Genomic DNA, 23,044 nt, shown 5'->3' with positions numbered 1-23,044 from the left:
GTACTGTGAAACATTATTCGCTCAAGTGGTTGCATTATTATTATTATTATTGTTCCATGAAATGTTGTTGTTCGCAGCTCAGATCTAGAGAGATTTCAGCACGCTGTGAGATTTCCCTGTGCTTCAACACGATGGGGTGAAGACAGGAAAGATAAAAGAGGGGAAGAGAGGGTTGAGGGTGGATATGGCTGGACAGCTGGCCTCTTTGTTGCTATGCATCTCTCGGAGAGATAAAAGCTGCTTGTTTATACATCTGTCTGTCGGCCCTTTACCGAGTGTGGGCAGACCACAGGCACATGGCCAAATGCACTTTTAAACAGATTTGTTCTTTTCTCAACGACAGGCTCAATGTCTTCTACCGGTAATTGCCTCTCGATTTTGGCTTTGAGGGATTGGTGTCACCCTTGTTTTTATTGCTACGCATAGTAGGACATTAAATGAGACCATAAAACAAGATCTTGTGTGTTTAATGTGTTGATAGGACAGTTCTTTTAGTTGTAGGTAAGGAAATTCAATTGGGATTTAGCTGACTTGTTAATGAAAACAGAATAATAAAACACACTTAATGACCCTGTAAAGTTAAACAGAGATTTCCCCCCCCAAATATGTTATATATGTTTGAGGATATTAGCTAAAAAAGAACTACTACTACACGTAGAACTATGTCGTATTCAGTTGTGGAGATATAGCGTTAAATTTTCAGTTAAACATTTCAGTTAAACATTTCATTTCGACTATGTGGTTTCGACCCCATTCATGTTTTTGTATAAAAACAGCACTGCACATTTTTCATCAGAAGTGTCTTGTACAGTGCATTCATTTTCCGTACCGCTTATCCTCACTAGGGTCGTGGGCGTGCTGGAGCCTATCCCAGCTATCTTTGGGCGAGAGACGGGGTACACGATGAACTGGTCGCCAGCCAATCGCAGGGTACATAGAAACAAACAACCATGCGCACTCACATTCACACCGAAGGGTAATTTATAGCAGTGATTTCCAACCTTTATAGAGCCAAGGCACATATTTTACAATTGAAAAATCTCACGGCACACCAACAAACAAAAATGTCACAAAAAATGGATACGTTAATTACTGTATATACTTCCTGTCATCTAATAGAAGAGCATTCATTTGTTCTGTCCGTCACTATGCCTCACTGGCATAAATAGATGAAAACAGATACATTATTTATTGTAAGTATAATTTTTTGAGCAATTCAGTAAAACTTAATAATTTCCCACGGCACACCTGAAGATCCCTCATGGCACACTGGTTGGGAATCACTGATTTAGAGTCTTCAATCAACCTACCACGCATGTTGTTTGGAATGTGGGAGGAAACCGGTGTACCCGGAGAAAACCCACGCAGGCACGGGGAGAACATGCAAACTCCACACATTTGAGGCCGAATTTGAACCACCGTGCCGCCATATGCGATCATGTCATCATTAATTGAAAATTAATTTTTATTATTATTTGATAACGGGATCATGTTATCATTAATTGAAAAAATGATTGCTCCTGCTCATTGATGATCAATTACACTCATTTGTTGAACTCATCAATATTGGCAAAATCATATAAAGATATTTTTGACAACAGTTTAGTATTAGTACTGGGTGGAAAGGCCTGATTACTACTATGAGGGCAAAGTATGTCATTTCATGAGGTTGAAATAATCAACCATGGCCAGGCATGTACACCCTGACCTCAAAAGAAGAGAGGAGATATGCTGTGCTTTTTGCTCAGAGTTAACTCCAGACCATGTCCAATATACCTTTCTTTGACGTTATACACCATTAAAAACTTGATTGCCTTGAAGTCAGTCAGTAATTCCACTCATTGTCCCCGACTGAAATAGCCATACCACTGCCAGTATGATTTGTAAAATGTGTGGTTGTATTCATACAAGTTGAGACTGAAATCCAACAATATGACATTTTCTGAACTTGCTGTATGTCAGTAGCGGGCAGTGCATTTGGTCCCTGGCCGTCAGTAGGTACTTACTTAATCCACCTCTGAATATGACCACTATCACGTCACAATTATACAGACCATCAATAATAAACAAAAACGTAATCTACAGTAATCGCACTCATCTGTGTCATTTACATCATTTGCATTGACATTTGGAGCAGTTCAGAATCAGTATTGATCTTATAACAGGACAAACACATAAAAGATTTAAATAAAATATAGTCGCCGTCGCCAGAGATGCATACATTATTAAACGTATTCATGTGTGCAGATCGGTACAGACAGTTGGGTGTAACAAGTTTTGCTCTGACTAACCAATCAGAGCATGGGAAAATGCTGACGTCACCGACGGCCAGCGGCCCAGCGCTCTGGCCCTGTGAGGATGAATTTGAAATCTGATTGGTTAAAGAAACAGTCCCATTTCTAATAAATTAGCAGTACTGATTCTGAAGACCTTTGTGCAGATTAGATTGACACATAGAGGATCCATCCATCCAATTTCTGTACCGCTTATCCGCACTAGGGTCGCGAGAGTGCTGGAGCCTATCCCAGCTGTCATCGGGCAGGAGGCGGGGTACACCCTGAACTGATCGCCAGCCAATCACAGGGCACATATAAACAAACAACCATTCACACTCACATTCACACCTACGGGCAATTCAATCAACCTACCACGCATGTTTTTGGGATGTGGGAGGAAACCGGAGTACCCGGAGAAAACCCACGCAGGCACGGGGAGAACACGCAAACTCCACACAGGTGAGGCCGGGATTTGAACCCCGGTCCTCAGAACTGTGAGGCCGATGTGCTACACATAGAGGTACTAGAAGCAGTGCGGCCATGAAAAATGCGAACATCCAAGCAACATTCATAGACGAGCTTATATAAACCTACAGTACATGGCAGATTGAAGGATGACTTTGCTCTGTTTTGGTTCATTTTGAAGTTGTGGAGTGATTTCTGAATGACAGGACACTGACTCGTCCATCGCTCTCTCCCTTTGTACAATCAGAGACAGCCAGTCCCCAGAGAGCCGTCACTCTCAAGTAAAGAGCTGCTCTGGCGTGGTGCAGCCTGCCTCGGGCCACCTGAGACCACCCCCCTATTGAGTGGTTGACAACTTGTAACATTAGCCATTGTGTTGCAGCCAAGACATCCATCAAAGTTCACACCCTTTACAGTGGCTTTGGTAGCAAGGGGGGCTCTCAAGCAGGACCCACGGAGGGCGTTGAGAACCTCATGTAACGGTGATTGACATCTGCTAACCAGTAATTGGATTCAGTAGAACTTGTAACACCTCAGGGACTGAGGCTGTTTTCATAATGTACCACAACGTCAATCCATTAATTCATTTTGGATTGTATTTGGTGAAGCTATAAGTGGCCTTGTCCATCGCAAGGTTTAATTAAAAGGTAGTTGTTGTGACGGAGCCTTCCTGTATTAGTAGAGTTCACAGCTGAGTTTCTCTATAGTACTGTGTACAGTCAATCCCCACAAATAGGGGGAAAAAATAGGTTTCAGATTATATCATTTAGAAAAATTAACCAGAAATGTCTGTGTAGCAGAGCAAAAACATACGCATGCTGCGAAGACTCTCAACATGATTCTGATTTTGTCAGCATTTTTATCACAGATGCTGAAAAAGAGAACACAATAGCTCGTCTCACATTTGCAAAGAAACATCGTAATGTTCCGAAAGACCTTTGATGCAATATTCTTGGATTTAACATGACAAAAGTGGAACTTTTAGGAATGTGCGTAGCCCGTTACAGCTGGCGTAAAACTGAAACAGCATTTTGTAAAAAGTACATCACGGAAACAGTGAATCATGGTGGTGGAAGTGTGCTTGTCTGGGGCTGCTTGTTACTTCAGCACCTGGACAACTTGCTGTGATTAATGGTATAATGAATTGTGCTGTAAACCAGACAATCCTGCAGCTGGCCATCAGTTCATGCCCTCAAGCTCAAGTGCTCTTTTGTTATGCAGCAGGACAAGACCCGAAACAACTCTGAAATAAATAAAGCCAAGACAAAGTCCAGACTTAAATCCAATTGAGATGCGCTTAAATTGGCACTTCATGCTCAAAAACCCTCCAAAATGACTGAGTTAAAAATAATTCTGCAAAAAGAGTGGACACAGCACCATCCATTCATCCATTTTCAACACTGCTTATCCTGGTTAGGGTCGCGGGGCGCTAGAGCCTATCCCAGCTGACTTCGGACGAAAGGCGGACTACACCCTGAACTGGTCTCCAGTCAGTCGCAGGGCACATATAGACACGGACAACCATTCGCACTCACATTCGCACCGTCACTGAGTGGAAACTGAGCCTACGCTCCCCGCACCAAAGTCAGGCGAGTATACCACTACACTATCAATGACTGACACAGCACCAGTCAAGGCTAGATTTCAGTTATTGCTGCCAAGTGTGGCACAAACAGTTATTAGGTTCAGGGGCAATTATTTCTTTACACAGTTGGGGTTTTTCCCCCCCCAACAAATAAAACCATTGTTTAGAAACTGCATTTTATATTAACTTGAGTTGTCTTTGTAACATACTAAAATTGGTTTGATGATATTTTTTCACGGCACTGTATAATTTCAATATCACTCAGTAGGCCGTTAGTTAGCAAGGTACTTCCGGCTTCATTGAGGGTGACAAAATGGGCGGAACAATTATGATTCTTGTATGAGACAGCTTCTTTTATGCCTTACTGACGCAAACTAAATTCATGAATCTACATCTTTGTCCATATTGTCAAGAAGATTGAATGTGCTCTTCCTTGGACACAGTTTTGTGGAAATTGGTTTTGTATTTCTTCATCATCCTGCCAACTGTAGCTGTCCTACTAAATACTAATTTTACTATCTCAAAATGATTGGTGAAGGAGCTAGCGTTGGCCTAACATTTTTGCACAGTAATGTATTTCAAGTTTGAATCAACTTTGGTGCTAGGCTGCAGTCACATTTTCCCTTTGTCTCTAAAAATGTGCTTGAGTTGACCTCGCCCTCCCTCAGCTTCACGACACTACATTCCATAGAACCCCCCACAGAATTAAGACCTCACGCACTGACAAGGAGTGGACGAAAAGACGCAGACAGAGAATGCCAGACACACTAAAGCCAGATAAACCACTGTAAACCGAGCCGGTGAGTGTGTGACATGGTCGGTCCAAGAGCTTTGTCGCATTTGTGTAAATTATCTTTTGATATTTGTTCAGCTAATCAGCCACTGGACATTTGGTCGTTTGCCCATTTGGACATTTTCACTCATCTGCTTCTTCCCGTCTGTCGTTTTTCAGTCACACAAAAGTTCTTCATGCTTCAGTACTTCAAAGTTTGTGTGGAGAGACCCTTATGCCTGGATCAGACTACAAGACAAATTGGGTCTTTCCCGATTGCAGTATGTCATACTCAGTGTTGCCACAGTTACCATGAAAAAGTAACTTAGTTGCTTTACTGATTACTTGAGCTTAAACGTACCTTAGTTACTTTGCTGATTACTTGATTTCAAAAGTAACAAAGTTAGAAAAAAGTAACTTTTTAGTTACTTTTGGCAGCTGCCAAGTGGCAGGAATATCACTTACCCACAGTACAAAAAAAGCATTAGCTTAACCATACCCATTACTTGGTAATGTACGCCACACATGTTACAGAATTATGTCATCAACATGAAGCAATAACTTAAATATTAGTGTAGTTGAAGCCACATTAAATGAGCAACTTAGTGCAAACTTGACATGCCAGCACAACATAGTAAGTTCCTAAAAGTAAACAAGCATACCATTCTCAGTACACTGCCGATTGTGCTCCATGAAAGCAACTGTATGTGTGTGCGTGAGCGTGCCTTTGTGCGCGCTTGTACGTAAACGTGAAAGTGAGTGACACACACACGCACACACAGACACACACACATATACCACAGATACTGATAACATTCAGGCTGAGAGCAGGCAGGAAGTGGTTTGATAAGGAGCTGGTGAAGGAACTGACTGTTATCTGAAAAGGGGAGCCACTCGGCTTCCAGATCCCATGAGAGAGAGAAGAGAGATCAGCGTGCGCTGTATGCTTCAACTCGATCATAGCCTTGTAAATCTGTATTCTTGATTTTGTTGTAATAAATACTCAAAATCCAAGTTTGGTGTATCAGGATTCTTGTTTGAAAACACCACCAAACATTAAAAGAACCGGGAAGAAGGAATTCCATCAACTTTTTCCTTGCGAGGCTGGCTGGGCAACTCCCGGGTCTCGCTGAATTCCTAATAACAAATGTTGACAATGGTGACCAAGTATGTTGAAGCGCCGGTCACAATATGCAATCCTATTGGTCCATGTCAAGGTGCGCTGTCGGAGAGTTGTCATTGATATGTCACACTCCACGGAAGATATGCCCCCCAAAAAAATCAAGCATGCTAGACTTTTAATTTTGGCATCATAGGGCCAAATCGATGGTTGTGGATTATTTCACACAACAAGAAGTTTTGTTGTTCCTGATAAAATATGTCTGGTCCAATCTGGGAAATCGCCCACGATAGCTAATTGGGCCAATTATTGGGGTTAAAATCCTGTAGTCTGATCTAGGGATCAGTTTGTGTGCTAGTTGTCTACTTTGGACTCCAATAAGTATAGAAAGTCTCGGCGCCCTTCGCACAATGGTCATTGCACCGGACTATTGCTATATTAGTAATTCGAACTGCTCTAAGTGCTAGAAGACTCTGCATCTTTTTGCACAATTGTCAAAAAAAAAAATATTAATTTGAACCGGCATTACCAGATAACTAGTAACCCTTTATTGCTCAGTCACTGTTTTTGTCAATGTCTTTATGTCTCAAAAGTGTTCTCTGTCAATTGACTGTCTGTTGTCGTACTAGAGCGGCTCCAATTACCGGAGACAAATTCCTTGTGTGTTTTTTGGACATACGTGGCAAATAAAGATGATTCTGATTCTGAAATGGACTGGATCTATACCAGGCGTTCATAAACGTTTTGGCTCAAAGTGCACGACTAAATGCACCAGAATTATTCATTTTAATTTAATCAAAATATTAATGCACTGTTTAGAAGAAAGGAATTTAAAGGGTAAGTTTGGAATCACCCCCCCCCCAAAAAAAAACAAATAAAACTTTTTTTTTCATATTTGATGAAACAGTCATTATGAATTGACAGTAAATACATGGTAAATATGATGTGTGAAAAAAATCAGCTGTCTCTTGCCCCATCTTGTACATTTAAGTTGATATACAAGAAACTGCCGTGTACAAGGAAAAACAACCAGTCAGAGAAAGAAGGCATGACTTATGAGGTGTCAGTCCTTTGTTGTGCACTTGCAGGCACAACAAAGGCACAGGCACAACAAAGGGCACACCTCCGTGGCCTTGCACTGAACTGTTACCTTGCTACCCCAGAAAAGCACCTGGTTCGTTATTGAGTATTACTATAACACTAAATGTTATCAGTTTGAAGTTTTATTTTTTGCAAGGCCACACGGTTGTGTCTGCGATAAATGTGGCCGCGAGTGCGCGACAAATGAAGCAAATGACTTCTTGAAGCAGCTGACCGTAATTGACCACTTTGTTGTCAGTCAGGATGTAAAATTGTATCGAAGCATACATTCACCAGTCACAAAATGAGCTACACCTTTACAATCTGATGAAATGTTATATAAGCTGAGTAAAACAAACAAAAAAGCCTTTTCAAAGATAATAATCCTCAATTTTGGATGTCATTACTACTGTAGCGTGTGCATGTTCCAATCAATACAATGGCCAGAGAGTGTACAAAGAGGCATATTAGGCTAGTCAAGATGTCGATGTGCAGCTGATGGAGATGTTGATTATCAACACAAACAACGATAGTTCCCAAACTGAACCCTCTTGGGAGAGCTGTTGAGACTCCCTCCTCTCTTTTGACTGAGCTATTTCAGAATCAAAGTGCTCGTTGTTCATCTATTATTCAATCTGTTGCACTCCACTGTTTCTCTTTCTGTTTCCACATCCACTATTTAGCCTCAGCCCACTTGGTGGAGCTGTGTTTATTTTTGGAGTCTTCAATGAAGGAGAGGTGCTCGACGCTGTAGGCCTGTAACAATGTTCTTCCTTTTCTATTGTTTGCATTTGGTCTTTAGGTGACTGCTCGAAGGCTACATTTACACTAGGTTCCCGGCGGCCACGACAGCTCTATTTGACATGGAGTTTTGGCTGTTTTTTTCCACAGAATTCAAGTCTTGCCGAGTTTTCTCACAGTCTATCACGTTATCCGTGGTGGAACTTGAGGGGGGAGGGGCACTACTTTTCGGCTCGCGATTTACCATGGACGCCAGTATGTTCCCTCCATGCTTGTCACTGTCTTTTGGGGTCCCTCGCGTTCGGTCAGGGCTTCTACGGATTCAAAGTGAACGCCAGGCAGCGACTGAGCAGGTTTGGCATGTTTGTCCATCCTGTTTAGTTATTTACATTCTATTCAATAATGTTATTACCCTGTTTTTATGAAGTACAATATTAGAGAGTGCTATTTTTCCATGTTAAAAAAGTTTTTTTTCGGTGGGGTGCTGGAATGGATTAATGGCATTTCCATACATTTCAATGGGGAAAGATGATTTACGATAGGTGCGTTTTGAGTTACAAGCGCGGTCATAGGACGAATTCAGCTCTTATCTCAAGGCAACATTGTATCGTTCAAGTCATAATATGACATTTTGCTGCTGTCTGACTAGCAAAACAAACAGCTGATAACCAGAGTCAGTGTCATGCAGGCTGCTCTGATTAGTTGTGTTTAACAAGCTCTCATTATAATTTTCTCTGAGGAAATTATTTTCAACCCTCTTTGCTCAGCTGATGAGGCCTGGAAGAATCCCCCCGACGGTGTTTCCGTTCCCCTTCTCTGTCTTTGTAATGCATCCCCATCCCTTGAGTTCTTATTTGTCTAAGTGGATCTTTGCGACCCTGGTCTCCCAAGGCCTTTCCCCTGCTCTCTTTCAAAACACGCCTTTTTATTTAAACAAAACATTTGACTAATTAATTGTCCCTCTCTTTTTCTTTTGACAGAATGATACCTGGTCTGAGCTGTACTCTTTTGCCGTCTTCAAGGCAATGAGCCACATGCTGTGCATCGGATACGGCCGTCAAGCCCCTGAGAGTTTGTCAGATATCTGGCTCACCATGCTGAGTATGATCGTGGGAGCCACTTGCTACGCTGTTTTTATTGGCCACGCCACAGCTCTCATCCAATCCCTGGACTCCTCCAGACGGCAATATCAAGAAAAGGTAGGCCAGTAAAATAACTTAATTGTTTCTGAAATCCAACTTTAAGTAGCCATGATGTTAAACGATTTCACTGTACCGTAAATCGTCTGGATCAGCCTGTCCCCTCACCTTATTGAAGAAATCACCGTTACTCCTCTCCTGTTCGACTGATTTGTACTGTACATGTATAGTGACACGCGCACAAGTGGCAAACTATAAATAGCAACACCAATCAACACTGCATGGATGCACTCCCCAGACACAGCATTAGGTAAACTAATTTAATAATGTTCAACTGTGACGCTGTCAGAAGCGCGGTGAATAGTGATTAGCACATTTGCCCCACAGATCTGAGGTTCAGGGTTCGACTTAGAGGCGGACACGGGAATGGATTATGACTCCCACTCCTTCCCACTCCCAGAGATTGATCCCATTCCCTCCCAATTCGGAGCTAAAATTCTTCCCCAGTATAAAATATGCAGTACACGAGTCACACCACAGGTGCCTTAGAAACCGTAGTAAATACAGTAAGTACTTTGACTTACCGGATTAATCAAGAAACAAAACATCATTTTATTCATAAACATTTGAAACATTTGAAACATAAACACGGTCCAAAACTTTAGTTCAAACAAAAAAAACAACAACGTAACATTGAACTGCTAGAGAACATGAGTCCAGGAAGCCTATATGTTGCTATGCAGGAACAACAAAGCATGTGGGATGTGTTGTTATCTGACAGCTACCTTTACCCTCATCTTGATAACAGAATCATATTAATTCAATGCACTGCACTCTTTTGAATGCAAAATACCTCCAAATAATGGAGGATGACTTATTTTGATGCCACTAAATCCGTCAAATTCTGTTGAGACCTTCCACTCTCTTCATAAATTCCCATCTCTGAGTATGAAGAAAAAAAGAACTAATTGCTCCCGACCTGGGATATTTGTCATTGGCTAGCTTCAGCTTTCATTGCACAGTCAACATCAAATGAGGTTTGTGATTGGCTGCCCTTAGCGTTGCATCTAAAGGCAAGCGTAACAATTTGCTTTTCATGCAGTTGCGAGCGGGGAATATCTATGTCGTTGATATTCTTGATTTTGATATATTAATATTTTGAAAGGCATCGGGATGGAAACCATGGTTTCTACTCCCGTCCACTCCCGGTGAGTTTCGCTCCAGCTCTCGCGGGACCCACGGGACCCGGTGGGAATCCCAGAAAAATGTCAGCCTCTCGTTTGAATCTCAGCATTCCTGCTGGAGTTCACGTACTCCCTGTGCTTGCGTGGGTTTCCCCCGGGTAGTTCAGCTTCCTCCCACATTCCAAAAACATGCATGTTAGGTTCATTGAAGACTAAATTGTCCATTGATGGAAATGTGAGTGTCAATGGTTGTTTGCGTTTATGTACCCTATGATTGGCTGGTGGCCAGTCCAGGGTGTACATTGCCTCGTGGCCCAAAGTCAGCTTGGATAGGCTTCAGGTCACCCACGAAACTAGTGAAGCTATAGAAAATGGATGGATGGATGTTTTATAGTAGTTAACTTATTTTTATATTTGTAGGATAACTAGAAATGGTTAAAAGCGACTCACCATAATTAATAAAATTTAAGCCGTTTTTTATTTTGCTATTAAAAGTGGTTAACTTAGTTTTACACTTGTATGACTGGTAACTATGTCAATATTACTGAAAGATCCCCTGTACAGTTATTAAAGGTCTATGGGTGACGAGAATGGCGGCACGGTGGACGACTGGTTAGAGCGTCTGCCTCACAGTTCTGAGGACCGGGGTTCAATCCCCGGCCCCGCCTGTGTGGAGTTTGTATGTTCTCCCCGTGCCTGCGTGGGTTTTCTCCAGGCACTCCGGTTTCCTCCCACATTCCAAAAACATGCGTGGTAGGTTGGTTGAAGACTCTACATTGCCCGTAGGTGTGAATGTGAGTGCGACTGGTTGTTTGTTTGCATGTGCCCTGCCATTGGGCTGGCAACCACTTCAGGGTGTACCCCGCCTCCTGCCCGATGACAGCTGGGATAGGCTCCAGCACTCTCGCGACCCCTGTGAGGACAAGCGGCTCAGAAAATGGATGGCTGGATGGATGGATGGGTGGGTGACGAGTGTTTGACTCAGTGATGGATTATTATTATCCATTATCTCAAACATGGGAATCGAGCAGCCGCGAGAGAATTCAAGATCAACGAATCCATGGTTCGCAAGTGAAGGAAGCAGGAAAACGAGCTTCGCCAAGTCAAGAAGCTGAGTTTCCGCGGAAACAAGGCGAGGTGGCCCGAGTTGGAAGACCAACTCGAGCAATGGATTAATGAGCAAAGAACAGCTGGGAGAAGCGTCTCTACAGTCACCATTCGACTGAGTGTAATAACTCGGAGCTTCACGAAGGAACTCCACCGCTGGACATCGGTGTAAACAGGGCGTTCAAAGTGAAGTTGCGAGCGGTGTGGGAGCCATGGATGACAGATGGCGAACACAGCTTTACTAAGACTAGGAGGCAGCGCCGGGCGACTTATGCCACAATTTGTCAATGGATTGTGGATGCTTGGGCTAACGTGTCTGCTTGCACTGTTGTTCGAGCTTTCGTAAAAGCCGGCATCATTTCTGAGGAGCCGCACGGCAACGAGACTGACTCAGACAATGACGAGAGGGAACCTGGCGTGTTTGATGGAGAACTTGCCCAGCTATTCATTTCGGATACAGAAGATGAGGACTTTGATGGATTTGTGGATGAGGATTGATAAAAAAAAATAACGTGAATACATTGTTAAATACTTCAATGAAGTACAACCGAACTCAGTTTTGCTCCCGCTGCCTTTTTAAAAACATTGTTTTAGCGTGCATGCATGTTTTTTTAGCTAACGTATGTTTTACCATGCCTGCGCCCAATATTACGGTGCGCCTTATGTATGTGTTAAATACAGAAATAGACCCCGTAACTGAGCCTGCGCCTTTTAATACGGTGCGCCTTATGGTCGTGAAAATGCGGTAAGTGCACAGTGACTTTCCGAATACCTGTACAAACTCCACACAGCAAGGCCGGAGCCCAGATTCGAAACCAGAACCTTGGAACTGTTTGGCGAAGTTGCTAACCACTTGTGCTAAATATGGGAAACGTTGAAGAATCTAAACTACTTGAATGTTTAACAGTGCAAAAAAACACCTTGTGTTTGACCTTTGAGGCCTTTTGAGGTACTACAGTACTTGGAGTAATTGTAATTACACTTTATGAAACCAATTTATTCCATTACATTCACTTCTTATCATGTTTTAATATTTTTATACAATACAGTGTAGGGCTGCAACTAACAATTATTTTAATGTCGATTAATCTGCCAATTTGTTTGATGATTCGGACAAAAAATATTTTTTAAATTTACATTATTAAACATTATTATTATTATTTCATACATTATTTCAAATTCACAGTACAGAAAATCAACAAACTTAAATTTACTTATGATTCAGTTACTGGTTTGGTCCATAACATGTCAAAGAATCAAAATCTTTTTCTAAAGTAAAAGCAGATGTTGGCGAATGTCTTATTTTAATTAACCACAAGATCATCAGTCTGCTGTCACGAAGCACTACAGAAATCTGAGAATATTCACAGTTGAGAGGCTGATGTCTCTAAAGGATAATCAATTTTCAAAACCGTTGTCGATTCATTTGATAATTTAATAAAATGGTAAATGGACTGCACTTATATAGCGCTTTATCTACACGATCACAGTGCCCAAAGCACTTTACAAAGCCTTACATTCACCCATTCACACACCAATGGGCGGCTGCTGCCAGGCCCACTGGGAGCAAATTAGGGTTCAGTGTCTTGCCCAAGGACACTTTGACATGTGGACAGTCGACCCTCGGGTCATTGGACAACCCACTCTACCAACTGAGCCACAGCCGCCCCATCAGTTTGTTGTCGATTAATCTATTAATTGTTGCCCCTCTAATACAGTGCTTATTAAAAACACCAAAAATGTTGATGTTTTCTGGCTGTCTGGAATGTAATTAATGACATTTCACTTCATTTCAATGAGGATAATTGATTTGCCATACGAGCTTAGTCGCGGAACGAATTAAACTCCTAAGTCAAGGTACCACTGTATTTTGATCACAGTGTGTTTTTGTATTCAGACACATTGTGAATGATGATGGAGAGATAAGAGCTGCAGCAGAGGCCTGTGCAGGAAACAGAGCAGCCTCTCTGTTTCTAAGCAGAGTCTCTCCAAGTGGGGGAGTGCTGCTTGCACCCAGCAGCCAATCAAAGGCCCCGGGTGTGTTCAGTCAGGTAGAGGCCGCACATCGCCAGGGGCGGGGCCTATGTGGCCGTGCTAATGTGATGATGTGGAAGGGAGACAGAGGGGTGAGGGGCGGGAGAGTGTGTGATATGATGTCCCCCTTGGGCAGCTGTAGAATTGATGAGGCAGCAGACCTGTGTGTCCTGCAAATGTCATCTTGAAGGTGACGTAGAGAAACATGGCTGCCTCCCTGGCTGTCTTCGAAACTGTTCATTTATTGCCTACTCCCTAATCACTCCATAGGGATTTTTATATATTCGACAATATAGTTTGCAAAAAATCCTGATAAAGTGATTAGGGAGTTAAGGAATGAGTGAATGTGATTCATTCACTGATTCCCTACTCATTAATCCCTATTCAGTGGGGGCTTGTGATATGAATTTAATTTGTTCCGTGATCACGATCTCAATTTAAAAGAATCGTATCTCAAAACATCTTTCCCCATCGAAATGAATGGGAATTCCAATAAACTGTTTAAATTAAAAAAATAGTACCAATAGTATGATATTGTACTTTATTCATTGTATTTTAATTAAATAGAATGTAAACATTGGAACAGTTTTTGCCAAATGTTTTGCTTCAATTTAATGGACAGTTTGCTCCTCTTTATGTGTGCACCTTGGCCATCAGGGGCAGTATAACACAGAGATAGTTATACATGGAACCTATCAAAACTCCTCAGTTAGTTGCAGTAATATTAGTCATTCTATGCAGAAGATAAACAATATATGCCTGTGAGTGTTGTTATATTATCTGTCTGTGTGTTGCTTCACCATTTGTGTTCAGATAGCCGTTGCTTAAAGGGTTATAACACCATGATATTGATGCTATTCGCTAGCCTGTCTATGACATTTTGCAATGTTTGTTAGCATTAAGCTTACTGACTTTCCTAAGGCAAAGCTATGTGGTTGTTTTAAATTCTCCTTTTATGTTTAGTTTAACAGTAAACTTCATCTGGGAGTGGCAATAAACAGCTTGAAGCCTCTTTTTGAGGAATTGTTTACTATCTGAAAAACTGCTGCTTGTTGTGAAGTCAGTTCACTGTCACCATCCAGTGCTCGTAACTCAGATTTCAGCTCAGAAGTCAAAGCAAGAAATATGTTTTATAGTGCACTATATAGTTCACTCATCAGTTCGGTTGGGCATCGAGAACCAAGTGGAACCGGGACTAACGTTCCGGGTTGTCTTGGAATCATTCAAATAAAAAAATGTGGGTTCCCAGTTTTGCTGCCTACAGTCTGCCAAGCCCGAAGAAGAAAATGGCGAAAACCAACGAAGAAGCGGCAAAAAACAACGAAGAACAACCCGCACGAAGATGTGCTTGTGCCCAAAGGCAGTGGCGAACAAAAGTATTAACTATGTTAAAATAAATGAATAAATTAATAAATTGCCCTTAGTGCAACACTTGGATTAAGATTATTTTGTGCAAAGGATGCTTGCATGATGTGTAGAAGTCTGGCGTGCTCCATCCCGCTCCGAGCCTCAGCCTACACTGCTTGGAACTTCAATTGGGTGAGTGAAACAATCAAATACGTCTGTGCCAACACTGAGGCAGCTAACATGTTAAACGGTGGGTTGCACTCTTGCACTGATGGTTTTTAGTGTTGATTTTAGTCTTCAAACCAACGTAAGAGCTCATGACAGACACAAAAATAAAATATAAATTATTTTACCATACTGGAAAGAAAGCAGAGACTGTCGCATTAAAAGCTGAACATTGAGCTAAAACGTCACCAAAGGTCAAACTAGCAACTTTTAGCTGAAACAATAATTAATGACCCCTCCTTGAGAGGGTTTGTGTGTCCCAGTGATCCTAGGAGCTAAGCTGTCTGGGGCTTCATGCCCTTGGTAGGGTCACCCATGGCAAACAGGTCCTAGGTGAGGGACCAAACAAAGGACGGCTCCAAAAACCCCTATGATGAATACAATAAATGGAAATAGGTTTCCCTTGCCTGGATGCGGGTCACCGGGGCTCCCCTCTGGAGCCAGGCCTGGAGGTGGGGCTCGAAGGCGAGCGACTTGTGGGCGGGCCTACACCCATAGCGCCCGGCCGGGCACAGCCCGAAAGGGTAACGTGAATCCCAATTCCCATGGGCTCACCACCTGTGGGAGGGGCAATAGGGGCAGTGTGAGCTGGGCGGTGGCCGAAGGCGGGGACCTTGGCGATCTGATCTCCGGCTACAGAAGTACTGTACGTTGGGGTTCACCCTGGTGGACGAGAGGGTAGCCTCCTTGCGCCTTTGGGTAGGGGGACGCGTCCTGACTGTTGTTCCTGTCGATGCACCAAACAGCGGTTCAGAGTACCCACCCTTTTTGGAGCCCTTGGAGAGGGTGCTGGAGAGCGCTCCCCGCTGGGGGCTCCATCGTTCTGCTGGGGTACTTCAATGCTCATGTGGGCAATGACAGTGAGAGCTGGAAGGGCGTGATTGGGAGGAACGGTCCACCCGATGAGAACCCGAGTGGTGTTCTGTTATTGGACTAATGTGCTCACCATGGATTGCCCATAATGAATATCATGTTCAAGCATAAGGGTGTCCACACGTGCACTTGGCACCAGGACACCCTTGGTCGCAGTTCAATGATCGACTTTGTGGTTGTGTCATCAGACTTGCGGCCGCATGTTTTGGACACTTGGGTGAAGAGAGGGGGGGAGCTGTCAACTGATCATCACCTGGGGGTCTTGTTCACGAGTGAGGGAAGAATGGAATGGGAGATCAACAGGCGGATCGGTGAAGCGTCTGCAATGATGGGGACTTTGTATCGGTCTGTTGTGATGAAGAAGGAGCTAAGCCGAAAGGTGAAGCTCTCAATTTACCAATCGATCTACGTTCCTACCCTCACCTATGGTAACAAGCTGTGGGTCGTGACCAAAAGAACTCCGCAGGATGTCCGGGCTCTCCCTTAGAGACAGGGTGAGAAGCTCGGTCATCTGGGAGGGGCTCAGAGTAGAGCTGCTGCTCCTCCACATTGAGTGGAGCCAGATGAGGTGGCTCAGGCATCTGAATAGGATGCCTCCTGGACGCCTCCCCGGTGAGGTGTTTTGGGCAAGTCCCACCGGGAGGAGACGCCGGGGGACGACCCAGAACACGCTGGAGAGACTACGTCTCTCGGATGGCCTGGGAACGCCTCAGGATCCCCTCAGTCGAGCTGGATGAAGTGGCTGGGGAAAGGGAAGTCTGGGACTGCCTGCTACTGCCCCTGCGACGCGATCTCGGATAAGCGGAGGAAAATGGATGGATGGAATAATTAATGACTATTCAGTCAATTGGGTTAGTACCACACACATTGCCTTTTAGTCCATATGTTTGATATAGATACTGATTATAAAGAACCCCAAGTAAAATGTGCATTTCAGTTTATGCTGCAGGCATTCATAATTTGGACACCCTTTATTTACACCATGCACCACTTTTTTGACACAGCCCACTAAAAGAATTGGAATCGAGAATCCTTTGGAATCAGAATTGAAATTAAGAACCGGAATCGGGACCAGAATCGCTCAAATTCAAAGGATGCCCAACCCTATCAGTCACATAAAAAATAGTCTTCAAACACTACATCGGAACGCCGTTAATTACATCAATGCTGTTGCATAATTACAACCAACCGTCTGTAATAAATATTGAACAAATTAAAAAACATCATGTTTTAAGCTGAGAGTATTTTACAAAATGACACTATAAAATGGCAAAGTCATACAGTGCACTATATAGTAAATAGGGAGTAATTTCGAACACGTCTTTATTTCCCCTCTTTAATATCTCTTTACCCTTCCTCTTTTCAACTCTATCTCATCCACCCTGCATTGGTTAAAGAGCTGCAACTGATCTTGTCTTTATTTGCCCTATCTCCCTCTCTCTCTCTTTCTCTCTGTCTCTGCTGGTGGTGTCCTTGAGAGATGCAGTGCTATGCTGCTAGTTTGCTGGTACATGGAGCAGCATGGAGGAGGGGGTGGGGGCGGGTGGGGGTAACCTGTGGGAGACGGAGAGGTCTTGTTGTCACAAGAAATCCTCGTGCACTGCAAGATGGTAAAATGTGCCTGGGCTATTTTACATTGTTTATATTGTTTTTGTCAGCGTTTTATTTGTGGCTGGCATTTTACTCGTATTTGTATTCTGGTTGAGTCGGAGTTGAGACAAAATCACTCCCACAAGGATGCGAGTCCTGCATTGCATTTCTTCAGTGGTCATTTGAGGGTTTTGTTAAATGTTTGTAGCCCTTTAAAAGGCAAGGAACCATATTTCATACTGACCTATTTGATAGCACCCTGTGATTTGCCCCCAGCCGGTCGGTGCAGAAAGGATGATAATTATCAATAAGCACGTTGGATGAGTGGTGAGCATGTCTAACTCTTAGTTCCTAGGTTCTGGGTTCGAATCTATTCTTGTGGACATGTACACAGTATGTACTTTACTCTACTTGAACAGTATAAACAACTCCAAAATGAAACTGAAGTCCAATGAGCTCATTTGCTGTTTGTATTATTCTGTGTGTGTTTTCACTCTATAACTCCTTAAATATATTTCTTTTTTTATGCTGAGGGGAGAAAGGTGAATTTCTGACTAGTTGTCGGCTTTTGTCGGCTGCAAAGTGATTAATATTTCAGCTGAAGTTGTGCTTAGAAATCAACATGCAGAGCAGAAAGTGTGTGAGTGTTGAATTCACCTCTTCTCTTTCAGTTAGTACAATGGCAACATTTTGGATGATTTTATTAAGAAAAGTGGCTCAATGGTGAATAAAAAAAAAAAAAAAGTTAGACTTGGCAACCAGTGTATGAGCAGGTGCTCTGTGCTGGCGTGGCAGCTTTAGAGTGCCTCATTGTCCAGGCATGGAAAAGCCACCGGAGGCGGATAAAGTGTATTTTCACACACAGTGTATCGTCGGCATATGAACTATGATAGACAAAGTCGCATCCATTTTCAAATCTTAGTAGTCGTATTTGATTGACAGTTGACAATTGAGCAGGGCGTGGTCTCAGCGCATTAAGCAGACATGCCTGTGGCATTTTAGAGGATTTTAAATCCTCATTTTAATTACTTGGTGATTTTGTTGATCATTCAAGTTCAGCAGAGCTGTTAACAGCATTGTTCTCTGGAGTGTGTCAAATTTACATGACATATTGATTTTAACTTTATAGGTAGTTTAACTTTAAACATACTAACAGAGCAGAGTGACATTTTAGTTTGATGGTATTCTGTAAGATTTTTCTAATGGGCCTTGGCTCCATAAAGGTTTGGAAACACTGATTTAGTGGTTAACGTCTCTTTATACTTGTATGACAGGAATGTTAAAAGTTAAAGCTTTTAGGATGGCGATACATGTGAGCCTGGAACAAATGCAATCATGTTGCATTATTTCTACAATTGTTGTGCTATAAGAACAATTTGGAATTCAACCAGTGTCACAGCTGTCTGTATGGTGCAGGTAAAAATTGTGTTTTGGGACTGCTTTGGTCTTATTAAGTATTCCATTTGAGCAGTCCTGAACTCTACAGTCTTTCTTTGATGTTTACCGCCTCATTTATCAGCCGTCAGCAGCCGGGTTATATAGTATTTGGTTGGTCAACTGTCATGTTTGCTTTTTGTTGTTGTGTATTATAATACATTTGTGTATGCAAAAAAAAAAACTTTACAATATTACAAAGCCACACAGAAAGGGGCAATATTGTTCCTGGACTGCCAGACAACTCTTTTGTTTTCCAGCCTTTACTGTGCTGAGTAGTTGTATCAATGTGCAACAAAACAGCTTGCAGAGATGTTATAAATCACTGATTTCTGTCTTTCTTTTCATTTAATATATAGCGATATAGATGAAAACAAATTGACATATTCATTGAACTGAATTTTCTTTGGCATGTGTTGAAAAATCCCTGTTGACCATCTCCACAGGTCACATCATCTAAATATCTTAAATTTGGTTCATTAGCATGTAAAGTGATTCACATCACTTAGCATATGGATTAGTGTTATTCTTGAGCACTTTGAGCTTATTAAATCACCAGTGAATTCTATTACCATGTAAATGCCAGTAACACTGGCTTTGCTGCCAATTTTCCCGTGGTGACATCATGACAGAACATTACCATTCCAATTATGCATTGAGGTGAAGTCGCTTTTTCACTTCCTTTTTCCTATTGAGCATAACTTTGATTTACATCGATTTCAGATATACCACAGCATGTTATCGGTACTGTGTGTGTAAAACATATGCACTGTAAAAGTAGAAAGCTGATGTATGTTGTTTAGTTAATGAATGTTATGAAAAATAATTGCTGTATAACACTCAGTCTTAAATGTAATGAGAAATGCAGCCTTGCACATGTCATTTTGTAATGCATCTTACTTATCATACAAGTTTAAAAGGAAGTTAAGTGACAGTGTATAAAAAGGTGTGAATGTAAATGCAAATATTTTCCTTAAAATATTTAAAAAAAAAAAATATTGGTTGAATTCTCTATCAAATCACCAACACTGCTCGAAACACTTGGCTGTCTGTTTTAACCTGGCAAACTATTGGCTCTATGGCACAGTTTTTGAAAGTGTAGATTTTAGATATGTTCACATAATGAGGAGATGATCTGGTGATGTTAGTCAGACAGTATTTTGAGTAAAGTCTTGTTTTATTGTTTTGCTTTGACCACTTGTTTTGTTGATTGAATGACCTTTTCACAGCGTTCACTTTGACAGTAAAACAGTAAATAGTAGGACAGACAGACGTTGCGACTGGTTAGTGACCAGTTCAGAGTGTACCACGCCTTTTGCCCAAAGTCAGTCATTGGCCGAGAGCCAAATGAGGACAAGCGGTACAAAAAAAATGGATGGAAGCAATAATTGTGTGTTTTCTGCTTGGATTCTAATAATGAGTAATAATTATACATGGTCATAATAGCATTGCTAAAATAAGAAATCTACACAATATTGTCGGTCTTGTAGACCTTTTGTACCAAATTTTCCGAGTGACATTTTATTGCATTGGAAATGCTGTGACTATTCCCTCACTGTTGTGATTAATCTTGAATATGGGCTCCTCTCCTGTTACTGGACCCACTCCTCACAATCCCCAGGATAAGCGAGATGCTGTACAGACACTGTGCAGTCTGAGCTAGTTGGCATAATACAGCACATGACAGGAAGCAACAAAGTTTGCTTCATGTGCCTCGCCTCAGTCTCCATGCGTCTGTCACAACAGTGCTCAGTCTTCTGCCAACCAGACAGCCTGTCACTGATCACTCCAATTATACTGAAGCAGGCTGACCTTGCAAAGATCTTTAGTCAAACACAGCCCTACACTCGTGTCTCTTTATAAAGTAGTTGTGTAAATTATTATTAATTTTTATTTTAATATTGCGGCACGGTGGCCGACTGGTTAGACCGTCAGCCTCACAGTTCTGAGGACCGGGGTTCAATCCCCGGCCCTGCTTGTGTGGAGTTTGCATGTTCTCCCCGTGCCTGCGTGGGTTTTCTCCGGGCACTCCGGTTTCCTCCCACATCACAAAAACATGCATTAATTGGAGACTCTAAATTGCCCGTAGGTGTGACTGTGAGTGCGAATGGTTGTTTGTTTGTATGTGCCCTGCGATTGGCTGGCAACCAGTTCAGGGTGTACCCCGCCTCCTGCCCGATGATAGCTGGGATTGGCTCCAGCAGGCCTGCGACCCTAGTGAGGAGAAGCGGCTCAGATAATGGATGGATGGATGGATGTTTTAATACCGCAGTAGAAAGTTTGTATGATGTTCAAACTAGTATCAGTCTCCTTTGGTCGTTTCATTTAAAGAGGCTTTGTAGAGGGTGAGACCCCACAGAATGTTGTTCCTCCCCACATGCACTTTGGTGAATAGAAGTCAGACAAGACAAGCTCCGACTTACGCGCTATCTGATGTTCCTCTCTTTGGCGAATGTGCTTCATAAGATAATGAGGCGATTTAGCCAGGAATGAAGTGAATGAATTATAAATCCTCATGGCCGTTTGGGATGAGCCTGAATTAGAATTTCCAATGGAGAGCAGTTGTGGGATGAAAGTGCAGGAGGGGCAAAGGAAAGGAGATAATGGTTCTATTGGTCACTGAATGACAAATGAGAAATTGCAATGAGTTGGTAGTTTGGATGACAAAATGTCAGCGGAGAGTTGAGCTGCCACATACGTCATCTAAGTGACAGCAAATGGATGTCATTTTCTCTCATTTGGCTGTTTGTCAGTCCCCCTGCGGTCACTGTGACGCACCAGCTAATTGCTTGCTCCATGTCCTCTGCGAAACTTCTTGGTTTTTTTTTTGCACACTGTGTCCAGTTATTAAACACCGCCATTTAAGGTAAATCCAGCATTTGGTGCCTGGGCCTTCAGTGGAGACTTATCCGATTTAATCCACCTCTTAAAACCACCACTATCATGTCACAATTATAGAAACGACCAATAATATAGAAAAACATGCATCTGTGCCACGAACATCATCTGGAACAGTTTAGAATCAATATTTATATATATTTATATATAAGGTGACAAAACATAAAACATTTAAATGAAAGACATACTCACCAGAGAGGCTGATTAATAAATAAATAAATTCAAGTGTGCAGATCACTACAGACATGTTTTGTTAGTCAAAGTCTTGCTCAGACCAACCAAGAGGGAAAAATGCTGACATCAACGAGAGCTAGCTAGTTGGCCCTGCGAGGCCAAACTTTAAGTCTGATTTGTTGTACAAACTCCCATTGTTAATATAGTTTGTTACATGGGGCAGCACTAATGATTCTGAAGGCCCTCCAATAAATAGACTGACATAGCAATACATAAATGCAGATATCTGATTAGACAAAAAAAAAAAAAAAAAAAAAAGCTAATGTACATGCACGTATTGGAAGCAGTGCAGCCAAAAGAAGCACTGCGAAAAGAAACAAATAGACTGTTGGAAATAAATTAATGCAATTTCATGGAACAAACATAATTTAGGTTATAAATGTAGGTCAGTGCTTCTGATAATGTCCACTACTGTGTGAATCCCATTTTAACCAATTATTATCCTTCTTCATTCCCCACACGCATCAAAAAGGGTTCACATGTGGAACAGCAGCTGCTCAGGCAGAGCATTGGGCTCTCCCGCGCACTTCTTGACAACTGCATTTTGCTCCCAATCAGCACTTCTCATGTACAGTATGAAAGACACACCAGCTGTAGCGCTTGTTTTGACGCGTCGGCTAAAGACTTGTGACACGCCTCGCTTGTCCTGGCCCCGTTCAATTCTGCACGTCAAGAAAGTGACTTACTCTTGCAGGTGAGACTTTGAGTAGCGTTACGCGAATTGTATCTCATTTGGATACTCAATAATTCTAATATATATATTATTATAATATTTATTGTCCACAATTATTAATGCTCAAACATTGGATTCGAACCCATAACCTCCTGAATGTGAGGCAGTATTATTATTATTATTTTGTAAACCTGTTTTGTTCAGCTGCATAGCCATGCAGAATGGTGGATCTGTATGCCTTTTCTGCTGGAACAGTTTTGCTATGCA

At 42.2% G+C, this 23,044-nt stretch overlaps 1 protein-coding gene across 1 annotated transcript in view; it reads left to right on the top strand.

Annotated features, from left to right (window-relative positions):
* LOC133411217 (potassium/sodium hyperpolarization-activated cyclic nucleotide-gated channel 2-like) overlaps positions 1 to 23,044 on the top strand; it is a 46,083-nt gene that overhangs the window by 9,821 nt on the left and 13,218 nt on the right. The window contains exon 4 of the mRNA XM_061693278.1: positions 9,020 to 9,238. Within this exon, the coding sequence (XP_061549262.1) occupies positions 9,020 to 9,238 (219 nt within the window). The remainder of the gene's footprint in view (positions 1 to 9,019; positions 9,239 to 23,044) is intronic.

This window comes from Phycodurus eques, chromosome 13, assembly GCF_024500275.1.
Source record: "Phycodurus eques isolate BA_2022a chromosome 13, UOR_Pequ_1.1, whole genome shotgun sequence".
In the NCBI taxonomy this organism is placed as follows: Eukaryota; Metazoa; Chordata; class Actinopteri; order Syngnathiformes; family Syngnathidae; genus Phycodurus; species Phycodurus eques.
This window is presented reverse-complemented; position numbering and strand designations above follow the sequence as displayed.